Source organism: Sciurus carolinensis, chromosome 2 (assembly GCF_902686445.1).
Source record: "Sciurus carolinensis chromosome 2, mSciCar1.2, whole genome shotgun sequence".
Taxonomy (NCBI): domain Eukaryota; kingdom Metazoa; phylum Chordata; class Mammalia; order Rodentia; family Sciuridae; genus Sciurus; species Sciurus carolinensis.
The window spans coordinates 14,166,902-14,192,905 of NC_062214.1; the positions used below are offsets into that span (position 1 = coordinate 14,166,902).

Sequence of the window (26,004 nt, forward strand, 5' to 3'; positions counted from 1 at the left end):
GCTTCCGGAAGTCTCCAGGCATGTCCACCCTGTGGTCCTCTCCTTTGACTGTAGATGTAGCCACAGAAACCTTCTCTTCTTCAAAGTCTGAGGCATCTCTTGGACTGTGGCTTGGGAACATATCTCCACACCTCAGTTTTCTTGTCTGTGTAATGAGACGTAAAAGCACCTATCTGTAAGGTGATTGCAATGAAATGAGTCAGCATGGGAATAGCCCCATCTCCACCCTCCAAGCCTGGTCTGGCACAGAGCCTGTCCTGTTTTTGAAACTGGGATAGAAAGCCATTTAACTGGTCTCGGGAGCTAATATTTTTCAGACTGAAGTAGATCCTTGAAAATGATTTCTAGTTTCAAACTTCTGAGCTTCCAAAGAAACTGTCAAGAAAATGAAAGTTAGTCACTGAGACTCAGGGGAAATATTCACAGTCCATGTGGATTGTGGAGGAACTCTTCATTGGTTTACAGATGCTGTCTTTGACCTTGACTAGAGTCCCTCTGCTCCCTGCATGGGCGGCTCAGAGACTCCAGTCCTCAGCATCTTGTCACTGATTCGCTGTGTAATCTTGACCAGGCCTTGCTTCTTTCTGAGCAATACTCTTGAGGCATTCAGACATGCCCTGGCACCTCTGGCATCTTTTCTGGGTTCACTGGTGATGGGAGGGTGTCCAAGCTGTTCCATTTCCCCATCATCCACTACAGAGGTAGGTCTTTGTTACATTCACCCCAGATTCCAGGTCTCATCTTCCTGGAGACCAAGAGCCCCTCTCTGTAGGAATTTCTTGGTGGAGGAGAAGCACCTCCTCACTAGCTTACACAGAGCCACATCCTGGGAAGTCTAACCAGTGGTGGAAAAATCAAAAGTGCAAATTAGGAAGACTTGGGTGGTGAAAGCCGGGGGGGGCGGACAGCAGGGCCACCCCATTGTCTTCTGTGTGGGAGGAGACTTTGTAGCCACAAAGTCACCCCTTGGTTATCAGGGAGCATTGACTAGCCTGATCTTCCTTCGCGTCCCCTCCTTTCCTAATCTTTCTCATCCAGCTTGCGGAGGTCCCTTCACTGTGGCCCTGTCATTAGGAGAACTTCTGGCTGCTCACCCAGTCTCCTGACTCAGCCTAGGGGTTCCTCCCATTCATTAGTCCAGCTTGTGTGTTAAAATGTTTAAAGGACCCTCTCTAATTAAGAACAAGGACAACCATAAATCCCTAGACAGTCTAGTGGCCCCAGGGACGGGCAGAAATGGAGAATGGGATGGTTCTTTTCTGGGGGCTCCAATTCTCTCATGCATTCACCCATCCCACAAGTGACTTTCTGTGTCCAGCGTTTATTGAGCTCGACCATGTGTCAGTTCTATGCCTTGCACCTAAGATAAAGTTATGAAGCAAACTTGAGAGGTTCCTGTACTCATCGGGCTAGCTAGCACCCACAGTCACAGAGTGCTTACTGTGTGCACGGAGGGTTGCTGGGAACTGACCCAGTCCCTACTGAGAGCTCTCATTTCAGTGTAGGGGGATATGGGTTTGCAGGTGATCATAACCCAGAACCAAAAAGAAGGAATCGGTTGGGGAACAGCAGAGGAGCATCCAACACAGAACAAGAGATGAGAGGTTAAAAGACTAGACTCCCAACAATGAACCTTAACCTTTTAGGGGCCCAAACTATTTGGAGACCCATGAACTCACTCCTCTGAAAAAATGCACATGGCATTTCCTGGGATTTGATGGTCCAGCAGGATCCATGGGCCTCAGGTGAAGAGCTTGACTCAACCCTAGAGTCAGGTGGAACCAGAGGACAGCTATAAGGCCCCATTTGAGAAAGAATCCCTGCCCCAAAGAAACCTGCCTAGAGTTGGCTAGCACAGATCCATCAACTGCAGGCTCATTTTTATTGATAGATCCACAGATAGACCCTAGGACTTGGGGCGGGTGGCCAGAAATCATGGTATTTCCTGGAATCCCAGGAATGTCTGTTCTAGAAGGAGACCTTCACCACTACCTAACCCAGCACAGCACACTCTTTGTGCAGATAGAGAAACGAGGCTCAAGAGGGGGAAATAACTGGTCAATTTTGTACAGAGAATCAGGGGCAGGGTTCTAAGCACTGAGGTCTCTGAGCAGCCAGTTCAGAGCAGATAGGGCACAGAGTAGAGGGACTCCAGTCAAGAGAGAACTGCAGAGTTAGATAGAGGAGGACAGGAACAGATTGGGCTGGTGGTCATCTACCCTGAGCAAGATCTTTCCAAAGATGAGGATCTGAGTTGACAGAAGAACCTGACATAGCTCCTGAGTTCCAGGCAGGCAGGAAAGGAATTGAAATAATGATAAGTACTATTTTAGACTTACTGAATGCCAGACACTGAGCTGGGTGCTTTATGACTGTCCTGACATTTATTCCTCACAGTAGTTCCCCAAAAGGGATGCATGATTACATCTACTTTACATGGATTACCCAGAATAAAACAGGGAGGTCTCCTGATCTTGTTTGAGATCACTCAGGAACCAAACTGCAGATTTGGGCTTTGGTTCAGGTCATGCTCAGTCCAGTCTCCCTCTTAGCTGCGATGGTGTGTACATGGTTTTTATTCACAGTGACATCCCTGTTGTCAAGCACCATGCTGGGGACACAGTGGACGTTTTTGAAAGATTGAGTGATTTAAACAAGATTTAGGAGGAGGCTGGGTGGAGAAGCCTCCGTTGGATTACAGGAGCCAGATCATGTTAAGAGGGCCGTGGAAGCACCCAACAGACCCCAGGAAGTGCCCAGGGCAACAACCTGGCAGGCGACTTGGGCAGTTCCTCCTCTCAGGGCCTGGGTTTTCCTCTTCTGAGAAACGATCATTTTGATCTAGATGATCTTCAAGGCCCTCTAGTGTACTAAAGTTTTAAAACCAATCACAACCTGCTCAGGGTGGCTCTGAGCTACTAATATAAAACCTGGTTCTACCCTGGAGGGTATTTGGGGACTGGAGGGAGGAGACCACTAAACTATGGGTGGACCAGGGAGGGTAAACACAGAAATAGGAGACAAAAAAAAAAATCTTCCATTCTAGGTAAGTCTGCAAACTAAAATGGAAATGTATATGCATAAAAATAATTCAGTACAGAACAAGGAAAGCAGGCTATTTCAGTCATTTGACAAAATCAAGGGAGTCTCTCTTTTCTCAAGCAGGAGCTAATTTTGGTTAATTTAATACAAGTCAGGAGGCTAAAGTTTTAGGGAATCAAGATACCTAGAGTTCAATCATAAGGTTTTCTGTTCCCTGAAGTCTTTTCCCCAAACATTATTCAGTCAGTGCCAAATTGTTTCCAGTCTTCTGTTTGATTCCTCTATTTTCCAAAACTCCAAACAGATATCCACTTTTATGGGAGAGGGTAGCAGCGGTGGGAGGGAGCACAGAGGGCTTTTCTTATGACTTCATTTTTCAGAAGGGAACTCTCCTGTACCCTTTCCTGATCTCCATTTATGCATGAGTGATTTGCAGTGCTGAAACCCATTTTAATGCTACTTCTTCCCCTGAGGCAAATCCATTGGTGCATCCTTCTCTGTTCTAGGGTGTTTAACAAAACAGTTGGGGAGCTTGATATCTGCCCAGAGAGAAACTTCTCATGGGTACTTTGTAATCAATTCATGTTCTATTTGTTGCTACGCTTTTGTGTTTCTGGGAAATGCACTCTGATCCTGGTATAAGTTGTTAATTATTATACTCCATTAATTTTATGTTGAATCCAATAGAGAGAAAATAATTTTATTGTGAGTGGTTAGGAGGTTGCAGACTTAGAAAAGTCATTTTAAGAATTCCTTGAAGCTGGGAATGGTGGCACATGCCTGTCATCCCAGCTATTCAGGAGGATGAGATGGGAGAATTGCAAGTTCAAGGCAAGTGTGGGCAACTTAGTGAGACCCTGTTCAAAAATTTTAAAAAAGGGGGGAGGGGAGCTTGAGGATATAGCCCAGGGGTACAGCACTTGCAAAAAGAACCTCTTAAAATAATAGCCAACAAACTTAATTAGGAGATGAGTTTAATCAAAACAAAATGTAAATAGTCCGATTCCCAAAAATCACTTTATAAAAATAATTGTCAGACCTTTAAGGGGATAGAAGGAATAACAACAATAAAAAGAGAACAAGAAGTTATAAAATAAAACCAGATGGATATGAATCAATAATGAATGGATATGGAAAAATTAAAAAGATGTAAATGCATCCAGTTGCAGTTCTAAAAAGGGGGAAGAAAGAATGAGGGGGGTATTTAAGGAGGTAATGGGGGGCAATTTTCCAGAATTATGTGAGGGATCAGACCAAAAGCATAATTGAGTATGGAGCAGAATGAATACATCAGCATCTTTACCACAAGGTATCTGCCATTGGTTACAAGCCCTGGCATTGCTCGGAAGCAAACTGACCAGCTGACTAAAGTTCCGGCTGAATTGCCAGGACCTTCAGCATTGGTCAAGAGGGCGCCTGCTTTTTCCTGAAGGCAATCTGCAGGCAATATTGTACCCACAGGAAGTGGTGGGGCAGAAGCCCGGTGAGGTGGCCATGCTTTCTCCTGCTGTCATGAAGGCCTAGAAGTATCAAAGGCCAGTTCATGATGCTCAAATCCCCAAACAACTGTGGGAAGAAAGGCCAGCGCTGAGGCAACTTGGAGCACAACAAGTGTCCCCCATGGTGAGTGACCCAGGAGAGGCTGACCCCGCGTAACTCACTTAAGACCACCACCTCTGGTGCTTGGCCATTGATCAGAAGTCACCTGCCCGTTAACCCTGGAGGTGGGGGATCTGCCTGGCATATCTATCTTCAACAGTTTCTTCCACAACCTCAGCAATTTTGCCCGAGGAGCAAAGATTAAGATTCAATATTATGCGATTCAATATTATCCGGGTCAGGGGACCCGGATGAGCTCACCTCAAGTTCCCTTGGCTAAGTCCCCTAAGGTGCCTCCTTATCAAGGCACCAGGCCCAGTTTCTGTTTAACTCTGAGTAGTGAGCTTCAGTACCCTGCCAGCCCATCACATCCCCCTGGGAACCCGAGAGCACCGCCCCCTCTTGACTCTACAAGCCCCACCTCCCACAGTCCCTGGTAGCTCACTCTGTCCTGGAGAACAACCCCGGCGGGGACTCTGTGTGGCATGGGTTGTCCTTCTCCCCCGGGCTGTGAGCATGTACTACTGTTGGCCTCCAGTTGGTCTCACCCATGGCGCCGTGAGTGTCACATGCCATCCTGATACTCTAGGGTGGCAATCCCTCCTTCAGGGTGGGGTGAAGAGCAGGCAACCACAGCAGGAGCTCGTAGGGTCTCACCATGAATTTCTTCTACCCATCTCCTCCCTGATTGGAGTCTGAGAGTGAGGACTTCTGGAGGTGGGGAGCAGGGTTTCATCCTAAAGGGTCGTGGGTTTGGGTTTCAGTTTTGCCATCCACTGACTGATTGTCCTCAGGCAAGCCACTGTTTCCCTCTCACCTTCTGTACTGTTAAGGGTCAGTTGCAAAACCAGGAACCTCTCTAGGTAGTTTAAACAAAAGGTGATTTATTATCAGGATTAGGTATCCTACAAAATCACTCACAGGCCTGGAGGAGGAGGGAAAATGACTGTTGGAAAAATTTCCTCCCCCTGAGTCACGCTGGGTGGCCCCAACTCAGGACGTCAGGGCAGGTACAGCGATAGTAACATCCCTCATCCTGCTTCCCCCCAACTTTGTTTTGGCCCAGCACGTGAAAAAGCATCTGAGTGGCAAGACCTAAGTCTCCCCTGGGACCCTGGCTTCAGGGGATCTGGAAAATGTAGATTTTATTTATTTATTTATTTATTTTTTATATTTTTTCATGCAGGTACATAGGGTAATAATGTCTGTCTCATTCTACCATTCTTCCCATCCCCACCATCCCACCCCTCTCTTCACTCCCCTCTGCATAATCCAAAATTCCTTCATTCTTCCCTACCCAACCCCAACTATGGATCAGCATCCACTTATCAGAGAAAACATTTAGCCTTTAGATTTTGGGGATTGGCTTATTTCAGTTAGCATGTTATTCTCTAATTCCATCCATTTATCTGCAAACGCCATAATTTCATTCTTCTTTATAGCTGAGTAATATTCCATTGTGTATATGTACCATATTTTCTTCATCCATTCATCTGTTGAAGGGCATCTAGGTTGATCCATAGTTTAGCTATTGTGAACTAAGTTGCTATAAACATTGATGTGACTGCGTCACTGTAGTATACTGATTTTAAGTCCTTTGGGTGTAAACCGAGGAGTGGGATAGCTGGGTCAAGCCGTGGTTCCATTCCAAGTTTTCTTAGGAATCTCCATACTGCTTTCCAGAGTGGCTGCACAAATTTGCAATCTCACCAGCAACGTATGGGTGTACATTCTCCCCCACATCATCAACTTATTGTTGCTTGCATTCTTGATCATTGCCATTCTGACTGGAGTGAGATGAAATCTTAGAGCAGTTTTGATTTGCATTTCTCTAATTGCAGGAGACGATGAACAGAAAATATAGATTTTAATGCCCTCTAGAGAGGTGCCCCCAAAGGTGATCAAAATGGACGTTGAGCAAATTTATCTGTGGATTCTGCCACAACCTCTGCTTTTCTTTTCCAACAATGGTTTCATAACAGCAATAACGGCAGTGCCTTGTGCCTCATTCTGCCCTATTTCACTCCTTTGCAAATTACCCCTTGTAAAGTTATTTGGGTTTTTTTTTCCCCTTTTGCCCAGCATTGTAAAATCTAAGAAAACCACCTTTGAATGACTAACACACTAACCGCTGCAGTCAACTGTTACGGGAAAAGGATCTAGATAAACATCGTCCTGAGACCCTTTAATCAGTAATCTCTCTTTCGTTTTTCAGAGTCCAGGACATGTCATGGGTTTTAGATTAAAATCAAAGTGTTCATGGGTTTTAGATTAAAATCAAAGTGTGGGTCAAGAATTTGCTAATCTTATTCTTTATTTAAAAGCGGAATAATGTTAACTTGCAAGGAAATAATGTGTTTTTCTGAAGAATTACAGAGTCTGGGGCTTAGGAGATGAACGTCTCCTGTTATTGCAAGGATGTGCTGGCAGAAGAGGAAAGAAAACACGGGACTGTGGGACAGACTCCACTCAGCAGATAGCTGCCCTGTCCGTTGTCCCCTGCAACTCCTTTTCTCTCCAGAGAAAACTTTCCATGGACCTGAGCTCCCTAAAGTGGTCTTTGGGGGATAATAGCTCCCCCAATCTTCCAGGGTGCTGGCCCTTGAACAAACTGATTTCCTTCCCACCAATTCTCATCTCCCAAGTTTTGACCTTAAGCAGTGAGCTAAACAACTTGGGTCCAGGTGACAGTTTGTTGGAATCCCCCAGGTTTGCTGGGATCTCTGACTGGGACTGGGAAGAGGTGTGGCATTACCTTGGGGAGTTCAGCCCAGATTTACATCATGGTCAGAATCTCTTTAGAGGCTATTTAGATAAGTGACTTTCAGTCCTACCAATGCCTTTTTTTAAAGTAACAATTGTCTGTCACATCCCTTCACTAATGCAATGAAATATACGCCTCATATAACTTTGCTGCACGAGCTCTGGGACACGGGGATGGTGGTGTCACAGAGAGTAGGGAGGTGAAGCTCCCAACCTTCCAAATTGATTGCCATTTGATTTTGTCTGGAGAACTGAGGTCTCGGTAAAGGAGTGTGGCGTATCCAACTCTCAATGGTTAGAATTATACATTCTATTCTCTCTCGTACAGAAAAACAATAGAAAACAAATGCAGCAGTGAATCTCAGTGATGGAATATGGCAGTTCTTTGTACTATCTTCCCAATTTTTTTCCGTGCATTTGAAGTTATTCCTAAGTGACAAGTGTAATAAATGTTAGGATACTGAATTCTGCAGAATGGCAAAACAGACAAACAAAAATTCCTCATGAATAAATAGGGTCTATCCCAAGAACACAGGGTGAGCTCAAGAACAGAAAAATCTATCAATGTGATTAAGCAAATTAAAAGTTTAAAGAAGGGGCTGGGGTATAGCTCACCTGGCAGAGTGCTTACCTCGCAAGCACGAGGCCCTGGGTCAAATCCCCAGCACCACATTTAAAAAAAAGAGAAAAAAAAGTTTAAAGAGGACCCATATGGATGTAAGTAGATTCTTCACAGTCAGTTCTATATTGCTTTATGTTTGTGATGGTTAACCTGGATTGTCCACCTGACTGTACTGAGAGATGTCTAAGATGAAGAGATTTTGGGTGTGCTGATGAGGACGTTTCCATAAATGATTGGCATATAGGACAGCAAACTGAGCGGGGAGACCCACCCTGACTATGGCAGCACCAGCCAATAGGCTGGGGTCTGGATGATAGAGTAAAAGCACTTGGGACTCCAGCTCCCTCACTCTTCCAAAACAGACTCTGACCCGAGATTCTCCAGGGAGTTGCCAGGCCCCTGGGTCTGCGCCATTGGTCTCTCTTCTTTTGAAGCTCCGGCTCTTGAACTGAGCAGCTGCTGGTTCCTCCAGTTCTCCAGGCTGCAGACAGCCAGTGTGGGACTATCCAGTTTCTGATCCAGTGAGCCAATCTAAGAGGTCTCCTGCAGGTCCTGCCCTCTGCAGAACCCTGAGGAATACAATACTCATTCCTGATAAAAGCACACCCTATAGTAGGAACAAAGTGAACATTATTTACTTAATAAATGGTATTTACCAATTGCCTATAGCAAATAGTATTCTGAGTGGTGAAACTTTAGAAGAGCATCTTAAAGACAGGTGCAAGGACAGCAAGTTCCCCATTGTCACTCTCATTTAATACCATATAAGTGATCTCAGTCCAATGCAATGAAATTTGGCAGAAAAATAAATATGTATAAGAATTGGAAAGGAAGAGACAGAGCACCAATGTTTACAGATGATGATTCTCTTCAGATGAAATGCAAGAGAATCAATTATTAAACCGTTAAAATTAGTGGGAAAACACATTGGGCTTCCAATCACAAAAGTCAATATACAAAAGATTAATCACATGCTTCTATACCAGAAACAAAGAAGCTAAAAGGGAAAACGATCCTATCTGAAAAGTCATGACTTTTGTAACTCCCTAGGAAAAAAAACCAAGGAAAAGTGCAAGAATTATATGATGAAAATAAAATTTTATTAGATGATTAGGAGGTGACTTAAACAGAATGATACTCATCTTTTTATACTTGGGAAAGTTTACTATAGTAAAATTTTGGTTCTCCCCGGTCATCCAGAACATTGATGCTATTGTAACAAAAAGTCACAACAGATTGTTTTTGGCAGTACTGGTGATTGAATCCCGGCATGCTTTACCATTGAACTACATCCCCAGACCTTTTATTTTTCATTTAGAGAAAGAATCTTGTAAATTGCTGAGGTTGACCTCAAACTTGTTATCCTTTTGCCTCAGCCTCCCCAGTTGCTGGGATTACCGGTGTATCTACCATTCAGGCTTCCAACAGATTCTTTTTTTAGGACCTTGACTAATTGATCCAAATATTTATAGTAGAGTGGAAAGCATTAGAATAGCCTGAACAGTTCTGAATAAGTAAAAGACTTACACTGCAAAGCAGCAAGATATGTGAAATGTATATGTAAATTTAAATTAAGAGGATACTGTTGGTTCAAGAGTGAATAAATTGAGTAAGAAAACATAGTAGAGTGTAGAAATACATCCATCCATATACAAAAACTTGGTACAAATTAAATGTGGATTTATAAAGCAATAGGGGATCAACGAGATAGAGAACCATTGGAATTCCATATCGAAACAAAAAAATGAAAAAGAAGCAAGGTCTCTACTTTAAATCTTTCATGAAAAATAAATTCCGTATGGATTATTTACTTAAATGTGGAAAATAGCATTTTTAAAAGATTTTTTTTAAATAGAGGGAATTGTCTTCTACTTAAGACAATTAAGCAATGTGGTCTGCTTAAAAATTGACATAAAACGTACAATCCATAAAAGAAAAAGAGATAAAATTGACTCTATTAAAATAAAAAAATTCTTTATGGAAAATGACACCCAAAACAGTTTATGCTAATGGAATCTTCTATGTGGAGTTCATTCACCTTTGTACATTGGTCGTGCCAATTGCATGAATTATGCAGGTGACACAGTGCTTTCTCCTGACCCCAATTTTGGACATGAGATGCCCTCTCGGCTGCTCTCCTGGGCGTGAAGCATTAGTCCTAGTGGACTCCTGGCCACCTCGTCCGTAGGAGTCCTTCCTCCTGTCACGTTCCTAGGATGACAGCTTTGAGCCTTGTTTTTCTATTTGTAAAACTGGGAGACCGTAGCACCTACTTAATACATTGCTACAAGGTTCCAACGTGATCAATCATGCAGAGCACTTAACACAGTGCCTGGCATGTAACAAACACTCAAGAATTATGAGCCATAACTATCAAAGGCTCAGGAATTATGAGCCATAACTATCAGAATTAGCTAAAGGAATTATTAAAAGTCACAATTTGAGAGCAGACAGCCTGATTCCAAAGTCTGTGATCTTTTAATGAATGTCACTGAAATCAAGCAAAAGGAGTTAGAGCCACTAATTTGGGAGATTTGTCCAGATTAGAGAGCTCAGGGTCTGCATGCCTCCTGTCCTAGTGTGAGAGCCCATTGCCGTTCTCCTCTGGCCACTCCCATGGGCTCTAGTTCTGCGGACAACTGCCTGACCGCCAACACTCAATCTTCTAACACTTTAACATGGTGAAATAAAACCGACTTTCAGGAAATCCATAAAATAAGAATAAGATCTAACGAATAATCACAAAGCAAACACATGTGCAGCCACCAAGGAGGCCACTTTTGCTTTTGTCTCTGTCCTCGAACCCCTAAACCACTTCCTTATTGTCGGTTACAGCCTCCTTTCTGTTGGTCACAGAGTACACGGATGTCTTCTGTAGGCAGATCTCCAGCCCCCAAGGGAGGAATAGAATAAACACCCTGACCTTAAGTCTGACACCATCTCAAAATCATATTTCAAATGGAGAGGTCTTGGACACTTTCCTTGGCTTCTACTTCAGGATCAGAAATTCATGTCCTTGTCCCCATAATCCGCTCTCTCCAGCCCCGAGTTCTCTAGTCCTCCGTTGTTCTGATTTCTTCTCTAAGTGCAGTCATTTTTCTTGTCTCCCCAGAATTGTAGAGAAGACTTTAACCTAGAAAAATAGCAGAACTCCAAACCAAGGGGAGATTAAGGACATAAGTCTCTCTCTGGATGTGCATTGTAGCTCTTAGACCAACAGGGCTGAATGGACATGTTGATCCTCCTGTGTCTTCCTCTGTGTGTGTGTGTGTGTGTGTGTGTGTGTGTGTGTGCGTGTTTAAACACTTAAACACTCTCTCACTACTTCTACACCTGCATTTAGCCACTCTCTTAGGGTTTCTGGTCTTGGGGTCCTTCCCCCCAGGAAAAGGGAAACTATGAAGGACTGAAAATGAATAGATGACCACATATGGCCTGTTCCTGGGTTCCTTCACCAAGTCATCCATTTGTTCAGTGGTTAATTCACGCACTTGCTCAATTTTTTTTTTTTTAATTATTTTGAGTTGCCAATGGATCTTTTATTTATTTACATGTGGTGGTATATCGAACCCAGGGCCTCACACATGCCGGGCAAGTGCTCTACCGCCGAGCCACAACTCCAGCCCGACTCAATTGTTTTTAATGTATCAGGCTGTGGGCTAAGCACGTAGGACACAGCAAAGAATCTAAGAGTCATTGTAAATCATGCAATTTACTACCTACATATATTGAGACCTACTGGTTACCAGTACTGATAAGAAACAAAATTGATACAAATTTTTTTTTTTTTTTTTTTTTTTGTGATGCTGGGGATTGAACCCAGGGCCTTGTGCTTGATACAGATTTTCTCCCTCAAGGAGATCATGGTCTAATGTGGAGACGGGCAAAGAGGTAGGTAAAGTGTAGCACAGAAGAGGGGCATCTCACACAGAAAGGGAGTTGGAGATGCCCCTTCTCCCTCTTTTGCCAGTGGGTGGCAAAGCAGATGATATTTGTGAGTGCCAAGGAGAGATTCAGTCAGACAATCAGATGAGGGACAGAATATTGGAGCCAAGAGAAAGCAGAGCTGAGGTAAAATGGCCGCCACTCTTCCTCCTGTTCACCTCCCGGGCCTGGACCTCAGGAAGTCAACCTGTGAGTGTAGTCAGGATGGGCCTTGGAGAGCGGGAGAGACCAGCAGCGGTGGAAGGGTGTCCAGCCTACACTGGGGGGTCCTGAGTCTCAGAAACATCAGTTCTGTATGAGACCTTCACCTTCTTCTAGTTCAACCTCTGATTGTACTGATGGGGAAATTGAGGCCCAGGGAACTGCAGTGTCCTGACCAATGTCACAAAATAATCCAGTGACAAAATCTTTAGAATCTGGAAGTAAGATTACCTTAATGGTCAACTGGATTTAGTAAGATCTTTTGAACTGGCTAACGACAGGTATCTTTCTGTGAGCACCAGGGTGTGTGTATAAATGAGTGCCTGGTTCAGAGTAGGCATTTAATAACATTGTTTGAGTGATCGAATGGATAAATGTGTTAAGACTAATGGATTTAGGAGGAGATGACAGATGTTGGATGGAGGAGATGGAATAAGAATCTGGGATCCAGATCAAGTTAGGAGGGGTGCAGCCAAACACAGCAGGCTCCTGGGATTACTTGGGAGTGCCCAGATTCAGAAAACTCTAATCTCACATGTGGTAATTAATTTACTGTGTGACTTTAGATGGGTCCCTCCCTTTTGGGACTATTTTTCTGCTCATTGAAAGAGAGAGATTAACCTAAATCTCTTCTGAAGTATATTTCAGTACAGTCTATGATTTTAAGATGAAGATCAACTATAATTAGGCCAGAGATGGTAGATATCAGGTCCTATTCTATCTTCTATGCACACTGGTCACTAATCAAATACAGTACTTTCTCATGAGTTCTTCTCAGACAAGGTGCAGGGGCCATTGCCAGTTGCTCAGTGATGGAGAACTCGGGAGTCTCTAAGATTGTGTACCTCAACAGATTTGTCTTCTGGAGGTAGATACTCAGACATCTCCAAACTCTGAGGTACATAAGTACCCGGGAGAAGGACAGTTAACGAGTAGCTCATGGGTCAGCAGGAATGGAGTCAGAGAGCCTCTGGCCCCTCATTCCCAGGTGATTATATGAGAACCAGGATTGGAGAGAACCTTAAAAACAAATTCATATGGGGACACCACTGATTGATTTGATTCTTATTCACAGGCGGAAGAATAACACTGAACAAGACAGTTATCATCAGGTGCTTATTGTTGATTACAGTTAGGTCTTTTCAATTTTTTTTTTCTTTTTCTTTTTTTGCAGTGCTGGAGATTGAACCCAGGGCCTTGTGCTTGCGAGGCAAGCACTCTACCAACTGAGCTATTTCCCCCAGCTCTCAATTTTTTTTTTTTTTTTTAAAGTGGTGAGGCTGAAATTTTAGAGCATGAAGATACCTAACAATTGACCAAAGGGTTGTTCTGCTTAACTTATTAGAAGAGTTAGCAGAAAAACATAAATTATTTAGATTTACCAGATGGATACATAAAAAAGAACTAAATAGAAATTCTGGAAAAACATGATTCAGAAATTTTTAAAATTAGATAAAATAAAGTCTGGAATATAGGCAGTTGAAAGAAAAATTAGTGAATTGGAAACTAGTACTGAGGAATTCACCCAGAACATAGCACAGAGAGACAAAGAAAAGAAAAATATGAAAGAAGACAAAGCAAAGAGATTTGATTAGAAGAGCTAATAAATAGCCAATAAAAGTTTCAGAAAGAGAATGGAGAAAATGGTGGAAAAATAGTAATTAAAGAGGTAAATGGAGGACATTTTCCAGAATTAAATTCAGACATGCACTTTCAGATAAAAGCACACATTCACAGTTGAATAGAATACATAGACAAATGTGACATGGCAACATTTTTTTCTTTTTTTTAAATTTATTTTTATTGTAAACAAATGGGATACATGTTGTTTCTGTTTGTACATGAAGTAAAGGCATACCATTTGGGTAATCATACATTTACATAGGGTAATGGCGTTTGATTCATTCTGTTCTTTTTTCCTTCCCCCCCACCTCTCCCACCCCTCTTTTCCCTCTATACAGTCCCTCCTTCCTCCATTCTTGCCCGCCTCCCACCCCCCATTATGAGTCATCATCCGCTTATCAGCAAGATCATTCGTCCTTTGGTTTTTTGAGATTGGCTTATCTCACTTAGCATGATATTCTCCAATTTCATCCATTTGCCTGCAAATGCCATAATTTTATCATTCTTTATGGCTGAGTAATATTCCATTGTATATATATACCACAGTTTATTTATCCATTCATCAATTGAAGGACATCTAGGTTGGTTCCACAATCTGGCTATTGTGAATTGAGCAGCTATGAACATTGATGTGGCTGCATCTCTGTAGTATGCTGATTTTAAGTCCTTTGAACATTTCTGAATATGTCTGCTAGCTTGCATTTTTACTTGAATTAAATGAACCATGAACCAACTGAGCAAGAAACTCAAGCCTCACCAATAATGGCCACTAATTGCTTATGCCAATCCCCAGTTCCTACCACACCCATATGAAGTGAGTTCCTGAAAAGTTACACCCCTTCCTTTCTCAACAAAAAAGCATCCTCTGCAATATTTCTCTGAGATGGAGACAAAGAAGGTAGTTGGCAAGGGAGAGGCTCCCAGAGAGCAGAACTGGATCTTCTGGATTCCAGGAACAAGGAAGTTACTCCACCACCAGGCAGGATATATATGTATATATATTTTATCTTTGGCAGGATATAATACATTCCACGGGCCAGTGACCACACATTTCCCTTTTGCAAACAGTAGTTTTTATTACAGTTATTCTGTTCACATTTTTTGGGTACATTTCAAGTGGTTAAACTTATTAAATTTAACTTAAACTGTAAAGATTAAAAGAAAATTATCTGAGTTTAACTGAGAAAACTGCTTTCATCCAGATTCCAAAAATGGAGATGAATGCAGGACCAGAGGAGACAATCTATTGTCTTTCTTAGGGAAGGAAATTTGGTACATTTTATGGAGGCGATGGTTTAGAGTGTGTTTGGAGGAAAATTGATGTAAATTAACTATGCATTTATGAAGATTAGTTATGTAGATTACAGTAGCCACAAAAGGATAGACTTAAAAGGACATTGTGGTTTTTACCATTGAGCATCTTTCACCCTCCTGCTAGCTACATATTATGCATTGTATCCTAATTTACCTCCAGAGAATCACTTTCTTTCCCACTCTGAAAACTGCATTGTGTTTGGGGGCTTCACTCAGCAAAGGGTTCTGTGACCTTGGCTTAAGCCAGTGGGTGCACTGCATTTCCCAGATCCCAATCATTGGCTTGAGGGTTTAATTCTACTCAATTCCAGTCAGTTGAGTTACCCAGAAGAAGTCCTTAGTGGACTTGAATTTGAGAAGATGGGAGGAGTTGCTGCAGCCATATTCCAAACACTAGGAGAGAGCCTAACAATGAAGCCAACATGAAGGACAGTGGAGTGGAGAGAATCTTCTGAGAGCCATTATTTGAGACCTTGTCAAATTGCATCTGAATATAACATCTAGACTCAGGCGGGAGAGGACTGGGATGGAAGCACCATCCAGATGATCTTGGGGGCAAAAGTCAAAGAACAGTCTGAAGAGGCGCGTCAAGAGTGCCGAATGGACCAAAAACAGTGTTCATGAAAGGTCACGCTCCACTGCTACCCAGTGAAGCCAATAACTTGGAGACAGAGCGGTGGGAGAAGTAAGTTTGATTGGCAGCAAGCCTCCAGGTGAAAGATGGGGTTTTCACCCAAATTCCATCTTGCCAGGGGTCACAGGTACAAAAACTTACAAGGGGTTTCTGGGGAGTCTAATTTTAGCCATAGTGAACACCAGAACTAAGAATCATTAGTTCTTGCAGTAATCAATTCTCTTGACGTGGCTTGGATGTCCATAGGTCACCAGGCATTCCTGGCTCCTCTGAACCTAAAGAAAGATTGCTGATTAGGTGGTTGGATGACTGGTGTTTTCTTTGATGTTTTTCTTATTCTTCTTTTCAGGTGAGGCTGACTTTACTGATTTATTATTTGGGGCATAGAGGACTAAGACAAAAAAATAAACAATGAAAACCAGACTTTCTAGTGCCAGCATTCATTGGCTTCAGGACCAGAATGAAGCAGCATGTAGTTGAACTCCAAAGACTTAGGTTTAAATCTCAGGGTGCCTCTGACTTGCTGTGTCATCTTGGGCAAGTGGGCTTACTTCTCTGGAGTTCTGTTTCTTCCTCTTTAAAATGGGTCCTGAATACAGTGTATTTCTACAATTATTCTCCAGGAAGGTTGGTTCTCTAAGTTAAAATCCCAGCTAGAGTCCTGAACTTAGACCTCTAAGGATCATCTGTTCCAATGCTTTGATATTATGAACGGGAGAATCGAATCGCAGCGAAAAGACAGGGCTTACAGAAAATTGAGTGAGCTGGGATTCTGGCTGGGGCCCAGGGGATGCTGTCAGGTAAGAGTCCTCCGTAGACTTCCAGGTGTTGATTGGGCCGCAGACATGCCCTGGTAGTGGTGCTCTCCACTGACCCCAGGCCTGGACACACTACTGTCCAGCTGCAGGGATCAGTCAGACACAATTACGCCATGTCCACCTATCATCCTGTCACCTCTTGGCACACTTCAAAGACGGCTTCTCCAGGATTCCTTTATTTCTCATTTGTCAAATGAGACGATGGTGGTATCTGTCCCATATTGTATCGCTTGAGAATTTAATGTGGCAAAGAACTTAACTGTGACTACTTGAATAAACGCTTTCCCAGTGAATGTTAACGATGGTGATTGTAGTTGTTCAAAGTAATATGGCTCTTAATGGGTGAAGCCAGGATCCATACCAGGGCTGGCTGATTTCAGGCTGTGATGTCTGTGGGACATTCACACTATACTCCAGGCAAAAGGAGGTGGATTTGAGTGATTGGAGGACATGTTTTCCCAGGCTGCTTCTAGCTCTGTTCTAGAGTTTAATCATTTAGTTTTTCTTTTCTGTTTTCTTCCACTGGCAGCCATGCTAGCAGTTGCTTAATGTTCAACCCTTGCTTTTATTTTTGTTTTGCCAGATCCCCAAATCTTCCCTCAAGACATACCAAAGCCTCTGTTTCATTAACCTTGGGGTAAGTAGATGCTGTCCCCTTGCGAGACAGACTCTCACTCTTTGAAGAAATGAATTGCAGAACCTACCACCTCTTGTGTGGGTGTATGAGTAGGAAGACACCTGAGATCTGCCATTGTGGGTTATTTCCTCCTTCTGCTTTTTTGCTGGGTGGATATTTCCACCCTCATCCATCTTCTGCTTTACTGGAATTCCCCTCCCATTCATATTTGAGTCTAAAAGAACAATTTGCCTTTCCCAGTTTTATTAGGAATATTATGAGTGGCTGGAGGAAGTTCAAATCTTATAAAATTCAAACTTCTTGAGTGTGGGAACCATAAGAAGGAAGTAATTGGGCCATTGTTTCCTTCTAAGAGGTGGGAGATCTGGTGCCATGTCTGCCACCCACAAATCTCCGGTGACCCAAATGACCTGCCCTGCCCTTGTCATCTCTTTCTGTCTGGCTCAGCCATGTTCCCCAGCGCTCTCCCCACCACTCCTGGCTGCTTCTCAGGCCTCCTTGCTTCTTCTTCTCCACTCTCCTTTGGTCATTACTGAATATTTTATGTGTTTTGTTCAAGGAAATAGTTCAAGTTAAGTTATAAAGGCAACTGTAAAATTCAGAAAATTGACTAAGTCTCGGGATGGGTTCATGACCTGGGAAGATGCAGGAAACAAGTATTTCTTAGAGTCACAGTTACCTTCCTGGGACAGATGGAGGCACTGAGGCCCAGGGAAAGGCAGGCGCTGCATCACTCACACAGAGAAGAACCACAAGAACCTGGTCTCCTGGCAGATTCTGAAAGAAGTGCTGTTTGTTTGTTTGTGTTAGTTTGTTTTGTTCTTTTAGACTGAGAATAGTGGGTGCTGGGGTGAAGATAGCATCTGCTCTCAGGACCTCAGACCTCAGCAATTTGAGCTCCTGTCCTGGACCTCACACTTCTGGGGGCTCTTGTGCTTTGGAGCACCTTCCTCAGAATTGTTTTCCCCAGTGCCTGAGGCCAGCCAGGACCCCCAGTGCCATTAGGGCAGAGTCCCTCCTGCTGGGCTTAGGCCTGCATGGTCCTCCTGTCCTGAGGCCTGGTCCTCCTTTCTCCCCATTGTGGGGTTTTCCCTCCACGACTCCACCCACTGCTGGCATCTGTACAGTCACCCCTTCTGCGGGTTCCTGGTGGGCAGTGTAGCTGCTCCTATCTCCTCCCCAGGGCTTTCTAGACTGCGGCTCTTCAATCAATAGGTCTTTACAATTGACATCTTTTGTTTCTTTTTTCTTTTTAATTCTTCACTCTCTGATTGACATGTGCTCTCCAGGGTCAGTCTTGAGCCATGGTGGTCCTGACTGGCCTCCGGCACTGGGGGAAACAATTTTGAGGAAGGTGCAGAGTAAGCATGTGGGGCCCCTTGTTCAAATCAAAAAGCATCAACAACAATGGTGTTGTTAGAGGTCTTAAAATTATGTTTTTAAAAAAGGTTCCCCTTCTTCTGCAGTCTCTTTGGACTTATTATGGTATTTAAAATTCTGTTTAATCTTGCTCGCCCAAAGGCATGTGGCCTTTCCTGGGGAGAGTGTGGACCCTCAGAGATGCTCAAGGTCGCCCCTGCTACTTGCTACACAAAGAGCCATGGCTAGTCCACACTGGTGGACAGGGATGAGGAACCAAGCGAACAGACTTGAGCTATTAATTGGCAGCCAGGATTCAAAGGCTGAAGGACAGTGAATCCTCCCAAGTACTGAGTTACTGGCCTTAAATAAATGGTACTGGGCACTGTGGTGGCAAGGGGATCATGGTAGTCATGGTTCTCCAAAAAGCAGAACCAGGGTATGAAGGGACTCAGATTTTGTCAAGCTTCTAGTGGGACAGCCCAAGATGGGTCCAGAGCCGAGGCCAAAGTCTGTGGCTAGAGCCTGACAGCGCCCTGTGTGCCTCATGTGTACAGGAACCTAACTGTGATAAAACAGTCTACCGCGGTGACAGGGCCAGACGTGGTGCCAGGTCTCCTCACGACAACCTTAGGACAAAGAAGAAGCAACACTCCCACTTCGCAGCAGGGGTATCTGAACCTCAGAGAGGTTCAGTGATTTTCTTCCAACTCAGGTAAGTCTGACTTTGAGGTTCAGGATTTTAGCAGCCCTGTGGTATTGACTCTGTCATGTCCGTTGTAGCTGCAGGGCCGGGTACAACCAGGCATGTTGTAAATTGTTAAATAACTTCTGTGTAATGAACAAGTTCGTAGGGTTTAGTAGAAGGCAGTTGAGAGTGTGTCGTGTAGATTTAGTGAATCAATCTCAGGTTAAGAGGCAGTTAGGAGGGGGAGTGTCCACCACCAAACAGGCTTTGAGGATTAGCATGTGAGTCACCTGTTGTAGAAAAGCTAAATTTTATGTTGTGAAATTACCTCATGATGCAACATCGGGCTTTGTACCTTTTCCCAGAGGGTTCTGTCCCTTTTACTGCAAGCTGAGGATTCACAGGAAAAAAATTTCTGTAGAGGACGAGACAGCAAATATTTTAGCCTATGAGTAAATAATTTAGGTCTCTGTCGCAATGATTTCAACTCTGACATCATAGTGAAAAAATAGTCAGGGCTATTTCATAAATGAATGGACATGTGTCTGTGTTCCAATAAAATATTTAGGAAAAACAAGAAGCCCACTGGATTTGGTTCAGGAACTGTAGTTTGCTGATCCTTGGTCTAGATAACCTACAAAGTCCACTTTAATCTTAATGTTCTATGATTTAAAGATTTAGGGTCAGGGCTGGGGTTGTGGCTCAGTGGTAGAGTGCTTGCCTGGCATGTGTGAGGCACTGGGTTTGGTTCTCAGCACCACATTTAAATAAATAAAATAAAGGTCCCTTGACAACTAAAAATAAAAATTAAAAAAAGGATTTAGGGTCAATTATGTCAATAACAGAAATTATCAGGCTTGGTTAGCCTCCTTTGGTACCCACAGACAGCACTGCTAATTGCTCACAGGGCTCTTTGATGAGAAAAAGTTGGTCTTCGTCCTCTACCAATCACAGATAGAAACCTCTAACTACAGCATTCTCTTTTTTTTTTCTCCTTAAGAAACAAATACTTGGAAAAATCCAGATACTTTCTGGGCACTGAGAAAAATAGAAAGAAACAGAGTGGGAAGTGCAGAAACTGAGTGAGAGGACTCCAGTTGTTCCTTGGGTGGTGGAAGTGAGTGGACTTTGCAGTCAGAGCAGTTCGGGCTGAATTCTAAGAAATAAATCATCCTCTTGAGAATTAGAAGTAATCTGTGCCGACAGGATAGCACAAAATGGGTTAAGTATGTGACTGCCTTTATTTATTTATTTACTTATTTATTCATTCATTCATTTCTGCTGTCACCTGAGGTCTATAGGACTTTGGGGGTAAGAAGCATCCCTCTAACATCTCAAATTAACCCCCCAGCTAAATATTGATTACAGGGACTGGCAAGCTGCTTTGCCCTATTATCTTAGATTCGTTTCAATTATTTTCAGTGATGAAGGACACAATTAACTTTTTCCTTTCAGAGTTCATCCACATTTTTCTTCTTTTAGCTCTCTGAAGAGGGCTGACTTGTTAGAATCATCTCATTTCACAGGTGGAAAAATTGAGCTCCAAAGACATTTTCCGAGGGTCCGGATTTCTTTGTGCTTCTCTCATGTATTTAGTGAGCGGCTTCCCTGTTTCAGGTCATGGAACGGACACTAGGCATGTAACGGTACAGATAGTTTTGGAAATAAATTATCTGTTGGTTGAGAGATGTGTCATCTGCATTTTTGAGAAAGAAATTACATTAGGCAATCAGTAGGGTACTTTCACAATCTGAGAGAGTCCAGGAATGTCAGAATTAGGGATGTATTGCACAAATCTCAGCGGAGCGTCCACGTCTCCAGTTTCAGCTCCGGATCTAGGGAGCGTCTTTGCAGCCGACCTCCTCTGCCCTCTTCCATGTGTGAGGCTAATGGACGGGGTCCCCACAGTGTCAGGCTCAGACAGACGTCTCCAAAGGCCTTCTTTTCAGTCTGGTAACATCTTTCAGGCCAAACCTCTTCTCTGATAGTTAATCTCTTGGTCTCAGAGTCCTGCCTGAAACAGGAACGGGCTGCCATCTCCTGGTATCATGATTTCTGGTCTCTGGCCACGCTTCCTGCCTATGCAACAGCAGCTGGGAGGAGCCAAAACCTTCCTGTTGGGGCCACACCCACTGGTAAAGGTATAAACAGTGAGGTTTGGCATTAGCCACCAAAGCCACCTGCCTGCACCATGAAGTCCAGCAGCCTCTTGCCCGTGGTGGTGCTTCTTGCCCTGGGAACTCTGGGACCATGGGCTGTAGAAGGTTCTGGAAATGGTGAGTTGGCGTTACCCTGTCTGGATCTTGTCTGGATACTCAGAAGTGGGGGTTCCTGCTTGTGTGGGAATGTCCCCATCTCCAGCCTCTGAGTTCTCAGCTTAGTCTCGGGAGACCTCTCTAAAGGTTAGCTACGCATCTGGCAGGGCTCCAAGGGTTCAATTAGAAAAGCTTTGTTCACTAAGACATCCTTTCAGCCCAGGTCTTGCTTCCTCTGTTTTCTCTTTCTCACTCTCTCCCTGCTTCTCCATCACCTTCTCCTTCATTGGAACTGTCCAGTCATGAGAATCCAACTCTCCAGTTCTCCTTGTCTCTCTCCGTTCCTGTCCTGTAGTCTCTGTTTCTGTCTCTGGCCTTCATTCTCCTGATCTCTCCAACCGTTTCCATCTATCATTGTCTCTCTTGATCTCTGACATTCTTCATGGGAGCCCTCTGCCTTTTCCTTGGGTCCATGACTTCCTCTGCTTGTGTATGTGGTTTGTTCAAGCCTGTTGCTGTTTCTGGAAGGCATTTCACTTGGGTCTTTGTGGACAGCCACTGAGGTAAGTGTCTCTTCCCGGAAAGTGATGCTTTGTCTGAGACTCTCGATGGCTGCTCAGCACCCAGCCCTCTCCTGACTTTTGACCTTCCCCTTCAGAAGCTCTGAAGGCTGGAGCCTGTCCTGTCAGACCACGTGTCCAGTGCTTCCGCTTTGAGAAACCGGAGTGCCAGAGTGACTGGCAGTGCGGAGGGAAGAAGAGATGTTGCCTGGATTATTGTGGCTTCAAATGCCTGGATCCGGTTGCCATCCCCAAACCAGGTAAGCTGGTAGAGGCGGGAGCTTGAAGACCCAGTGTCTGGGGACACAGATGGGAGGAAGGGATCCTGCCAAACCTCCTATTTTATCAGTCAGTCACGCTACTCCAGACAGGAAGTTAGCCACCTAGCAAAAGCACCTGGCCTCTCAGGAGGTCTGTCTTCCAGGCAATCATGTGGGCACTCAGCTAATCCCCTGGAAGCTGCCCAGACAGCTAGTCACTGAGACACCACCTGGGGGCCAGGATCTAGGCAGTAGGGGAACCAGATGCTGTTCCAGGGGATGCTTTAGGGAGGAGGAGGTGCGATGGGGCTCGGAGAGGAGATGATCCTCCCTGCTCAGGCTGGAGTAGACGATGGGTCAGGAAGCAAGGGCTTGGTGTCCAAGGTACAGACTGACCTGTGGCTCTGCCCCCACAGTGAATAATAAGCCTGGGAAGTGCCCAGTGGTGGATGGTCAGTGTCTGATGCTCAATCCCCCCAATCGCTGTGAGTCGGACAGCGAGTGTGACCTGGACTTCAAGTGCTGCATGGGCATGTGTGGGAAGCTCTGCGTTGCCCCCGTGAAAGGTAAGGAGGGAGCTGGCTCGGATCCTCTCTCTCCCTCCAGCCTTCCCAGCTTCAACCCTCTGGGGGTCCAGCCATGTGGGCAGGGAGACCCACACCCCAAGCAGAGCCTCTGCCCAACTCCCTCATCCCTCAAGGGCACTGTTCCCTGGGTCTCGGGGCGAGGATTTCCATAGGATCGCCTGTGACTTTGATTCTATTCCAACCTCTGGGTGAGGTCCCTGGGCAAATAATACTCTGAGTCTCAGTCTCCTTATCTGAAAAAATGAGGATAATGGCGATGACAGTGTTTTGAAAGCCCCCTGGGCACTAAGTATTTATTATTCAGGTTATTTACATTGTGGTGTCCAGGGTCTGAGCCCAAAGGATCTGCAGGGTTTGAGGATAATCTAGTTCATACTCTGAGTTTTACAGTGAAATGAAACTTGAATTCCATCTCCTGAGGCCAAAACTCTTTCGACTCTACCACTACTTTGCTGTTTTCTTTATCGCAGGGGCCTTGTTACAGGAAGTACTGTGGAAATGATTTGGCTTGTTCCTAAGGTCTTATCTGATTTTCTCTCACAGCTTGATTCCTGCCCTTTGGAGGTGACTCTGGATTCCTAGTCTGTGTGGCCTGGGGATTCCTTCTGCTTCCAGGTTGGATCCTGTGGTGAGGATTTGGTTCCCTCACCAATACCTCCTTTTGGCAAGTGCTTGGCACTTTCAAGAAATATGTTAATGAGTGAATAAATAAATACACTTCTTTCTCTACGTACCACCTGCTTCTGTGATTTACTGAGGTGTGGGTGGGAGTGAGGGACCCCTCTGGTTGCCTCCTAGGGATGTGGAGAGGAAGGCAGAGGCTCGCAGTGCTGGGAGCCCTCAGTTTCTATCGTGAATCTCCCAGTGCTGGCTCTCTGGTGTCTGCACGAATGACTTTAGCTCCTAAATGTCATTTTTTAAAACAAAGTGCCAACAAAAATCACTTTATCACAATGTCGAGAGCACCGAAAGATGCAACCCGTGAACCCTCCGTCCATCATGGCCTCTCATTGCCAGCTAGAGTGATTTTGAGTCTCTCACTTCTTTTTCCCAAGACACCATTTCTTCCGTCTTAACATAAGAATATTGTCACGGTGAGTCGTGTTGATGAGTGACTGGTGGCCTGTACCAGCTGAGGACACCAGTGTGGACTCCACAGAGAAGGAGCGAGCGGACAGGGCTTCTAGAGCCAGGGAGGAGACTGAGGTCTGCTCCACATTCCTCTGTGCTCTTTGGACAGCGGTGGACTTGAGTCTCAAAGCCAGTTGGTGGCCTTGAGAAATCGGTGCTCCTGTTCCCAGGTTTGGAATTTTCTTTATTCTTGTGAGCAGTGAAGGACATGAGAATTTAATCTGGGATTGGAAAACATGTTAGTCTTGTGTCCCCTGCTGTTAGGTAGGGGGGTGGGGGGAAAAGAGGAAAAAATGTTAGTTTTAAAATAACAATGAATTTCACCTTCACATACATCTACAAAGGACTAATTAAAAAAAAAAAAAAACTATGAAAACAGAAGGAAGTTAGGGAAGAACAGAGTTACTGTAATAGAGGGGACTGAAGGGTGGGAAGGGGCCTGGGGGTAGGAAGGAGAGAAGAGTAAAACAGACACTATTACCCTGTATACATATGACTATATGATGGGTAGGATGCTACCTCAGGTATAACCAGAAGAATGAGAAATCATACTCCATTATCTATGATGTATCAAAGAGCATTCTACTGTCATGCATAACTAATTAAAGCAAATAATAAAATAAAATAAAACAGAAGGAAGACCAGAAGCGGGAGGGAGGCGGAGAAGGAGAGGGAAGCACTGGGGACTGAAGTGGAGCAAATTCTATCCCATGCTTGATTGATTATATCAGAATGAACACCAATATTATGTGTAACTATAATGCAGTAATTTAAAAAAATAATGCTATTCACATAGAGGAAGGGGATCGAGGAGGAAGAAGAGGGCAGAGGCAGGGAGAGCAGAAACCCAGCAGCTGGAGCCAGCAGCTCAGGCTGCAGAGTTGGGGGGGGGGGGTGCAGGGGAGGGGAGGCCCCAAGGAGCCCGAGGGATCAAACGGCTGTGTGCATGTGTGGATATGGCACAATGAATCCCACCACTAAGTATAATTAGAATGCACCAATAAAAATGAGGTTCTTCAAAATAAAATTCCTAAATAGAAATAAATAAACTACCTGAGGTCAAGCAGCAAGGTTTATACTCAAAGCAGAAAGTGGACCCCAGTGCTTTGAACCAGGACTCCAAGAGCAGCACCTGCTGACTCAGAGAAGTGGAAAAGAAAGAGAAAACCCTTTTATATGTTCTTTGGGGAGGAAGTCACCCTCCAAGTTGGTCCCTGGGGATCCTCACACTTGCTTCACACTCTCATGAAGTCCCCGCCCACATTTTTCTGTGGTTAGTCTGTGTGACCAATGAAACGATGCAGAAGTGGCAGTTAGCATCCTGATGAGATTAGGTGATAAGACTGCATCTTCCCTTTGGGGAGCAGGCTCTTTCTCCTCCACCACTTACTCTGGGGAAATGTAGTTGTCACGTCATGAAGACACTCAGGCCATCTGTGGAGTGGCCCACAGGGTGAGGATTTGATGTTTTGGTCAGCAGCCTATGAAGGCCCAGGACCACCAGCAGACACATGAATGAGCTTGGGAGTAGATTCTCCAGACCCATTCTGGACTTGGGATGACCACCAACCCAGCAGACAGCTGAACTTGACCTCAGCTAGGACCACTAAGTTAAGTGGCTCCTGGATTCCAGTCCCTCAAACTGTGACAGAGGTTTAGGGTTTTAAGATGCTAAGTTTTGGGGCAATTTGTTATGCAGCAACAGAAGTACACCCAAAATTGTATTCTACAACTAAATATAGCAGGAGAAAAAAGATAATTATGCACCAATGTCTTATTCAATGATCCCAAATAAAATATTCAAAATTAGAATTTATTAGTTTTAAATGTTTCATAAAGTTCAAAGTTCCTAAAATTAAAAATAGAAATGAATACACAAACACAATGAAACTGTGTAGCAAAACCTACAATAAGCTGAATTTTCAGAGGAATTGTGATTGAGGTCAGAAACAGTAAAGATCACTAC

The 26,004-nt window shown here is 44.2% G+C and overlaps 1 protein-coding gene across 1 annotated transcript; it reads left to right on the forward strand.

Annotated features, from left to right (window-relative positions):
- The first annotated feature begins 21,362 nt into the window (after positions 1–21,362).
- Positions 21,363–23,640, forward strand: LOC124977351 (antileukoproteinase-like). Its single transcript, XM_047540847.1, has 4 exons — positions 21,363–21,521; positions 22,159–22,320; positions 22,737–22,886; positions 23,451–23,640. Exons 1-4 carry the CDS (start codon positions 21,437–21,439, stop codon positions 23,453–23,455), a joined length of 402 nt encoding a protein of 133 aa, XP_047396803.1. The 5' UTR covers positions 21,363–21,436; the 3' UTR covers positions 23,456–23,640.
- Positions 23,641–26,004: the final 2,364 nt, after the last annotated feature.

Excerpts from the sequence above, each read along its gene's own strand:
- LOC124977351 (XM_047540847.1), top strand. The coding sequence starts at position 21,437 with ATGAAGTCCAGCAGCCTCTTGCCCGTGGTGGTGCTTCTTGCCCTGGGA. Across the intron at positions 21,522-22,158 it reads TGTAGAAGGTTCTGGAAATG|AAGCTCTGAAGGCTGGAGCC; the intron begins GTGAGTTGGCGT and ends CTTCCCCTTCAG. Across the intron at positions 22,321-22,736 it reads GGTTGCCATCCCCAAACCAG|TGAATAATAAGCCTGGGAAG; the intron begins GTAAGCTGGTAG and ends CTGCCCCCACAG.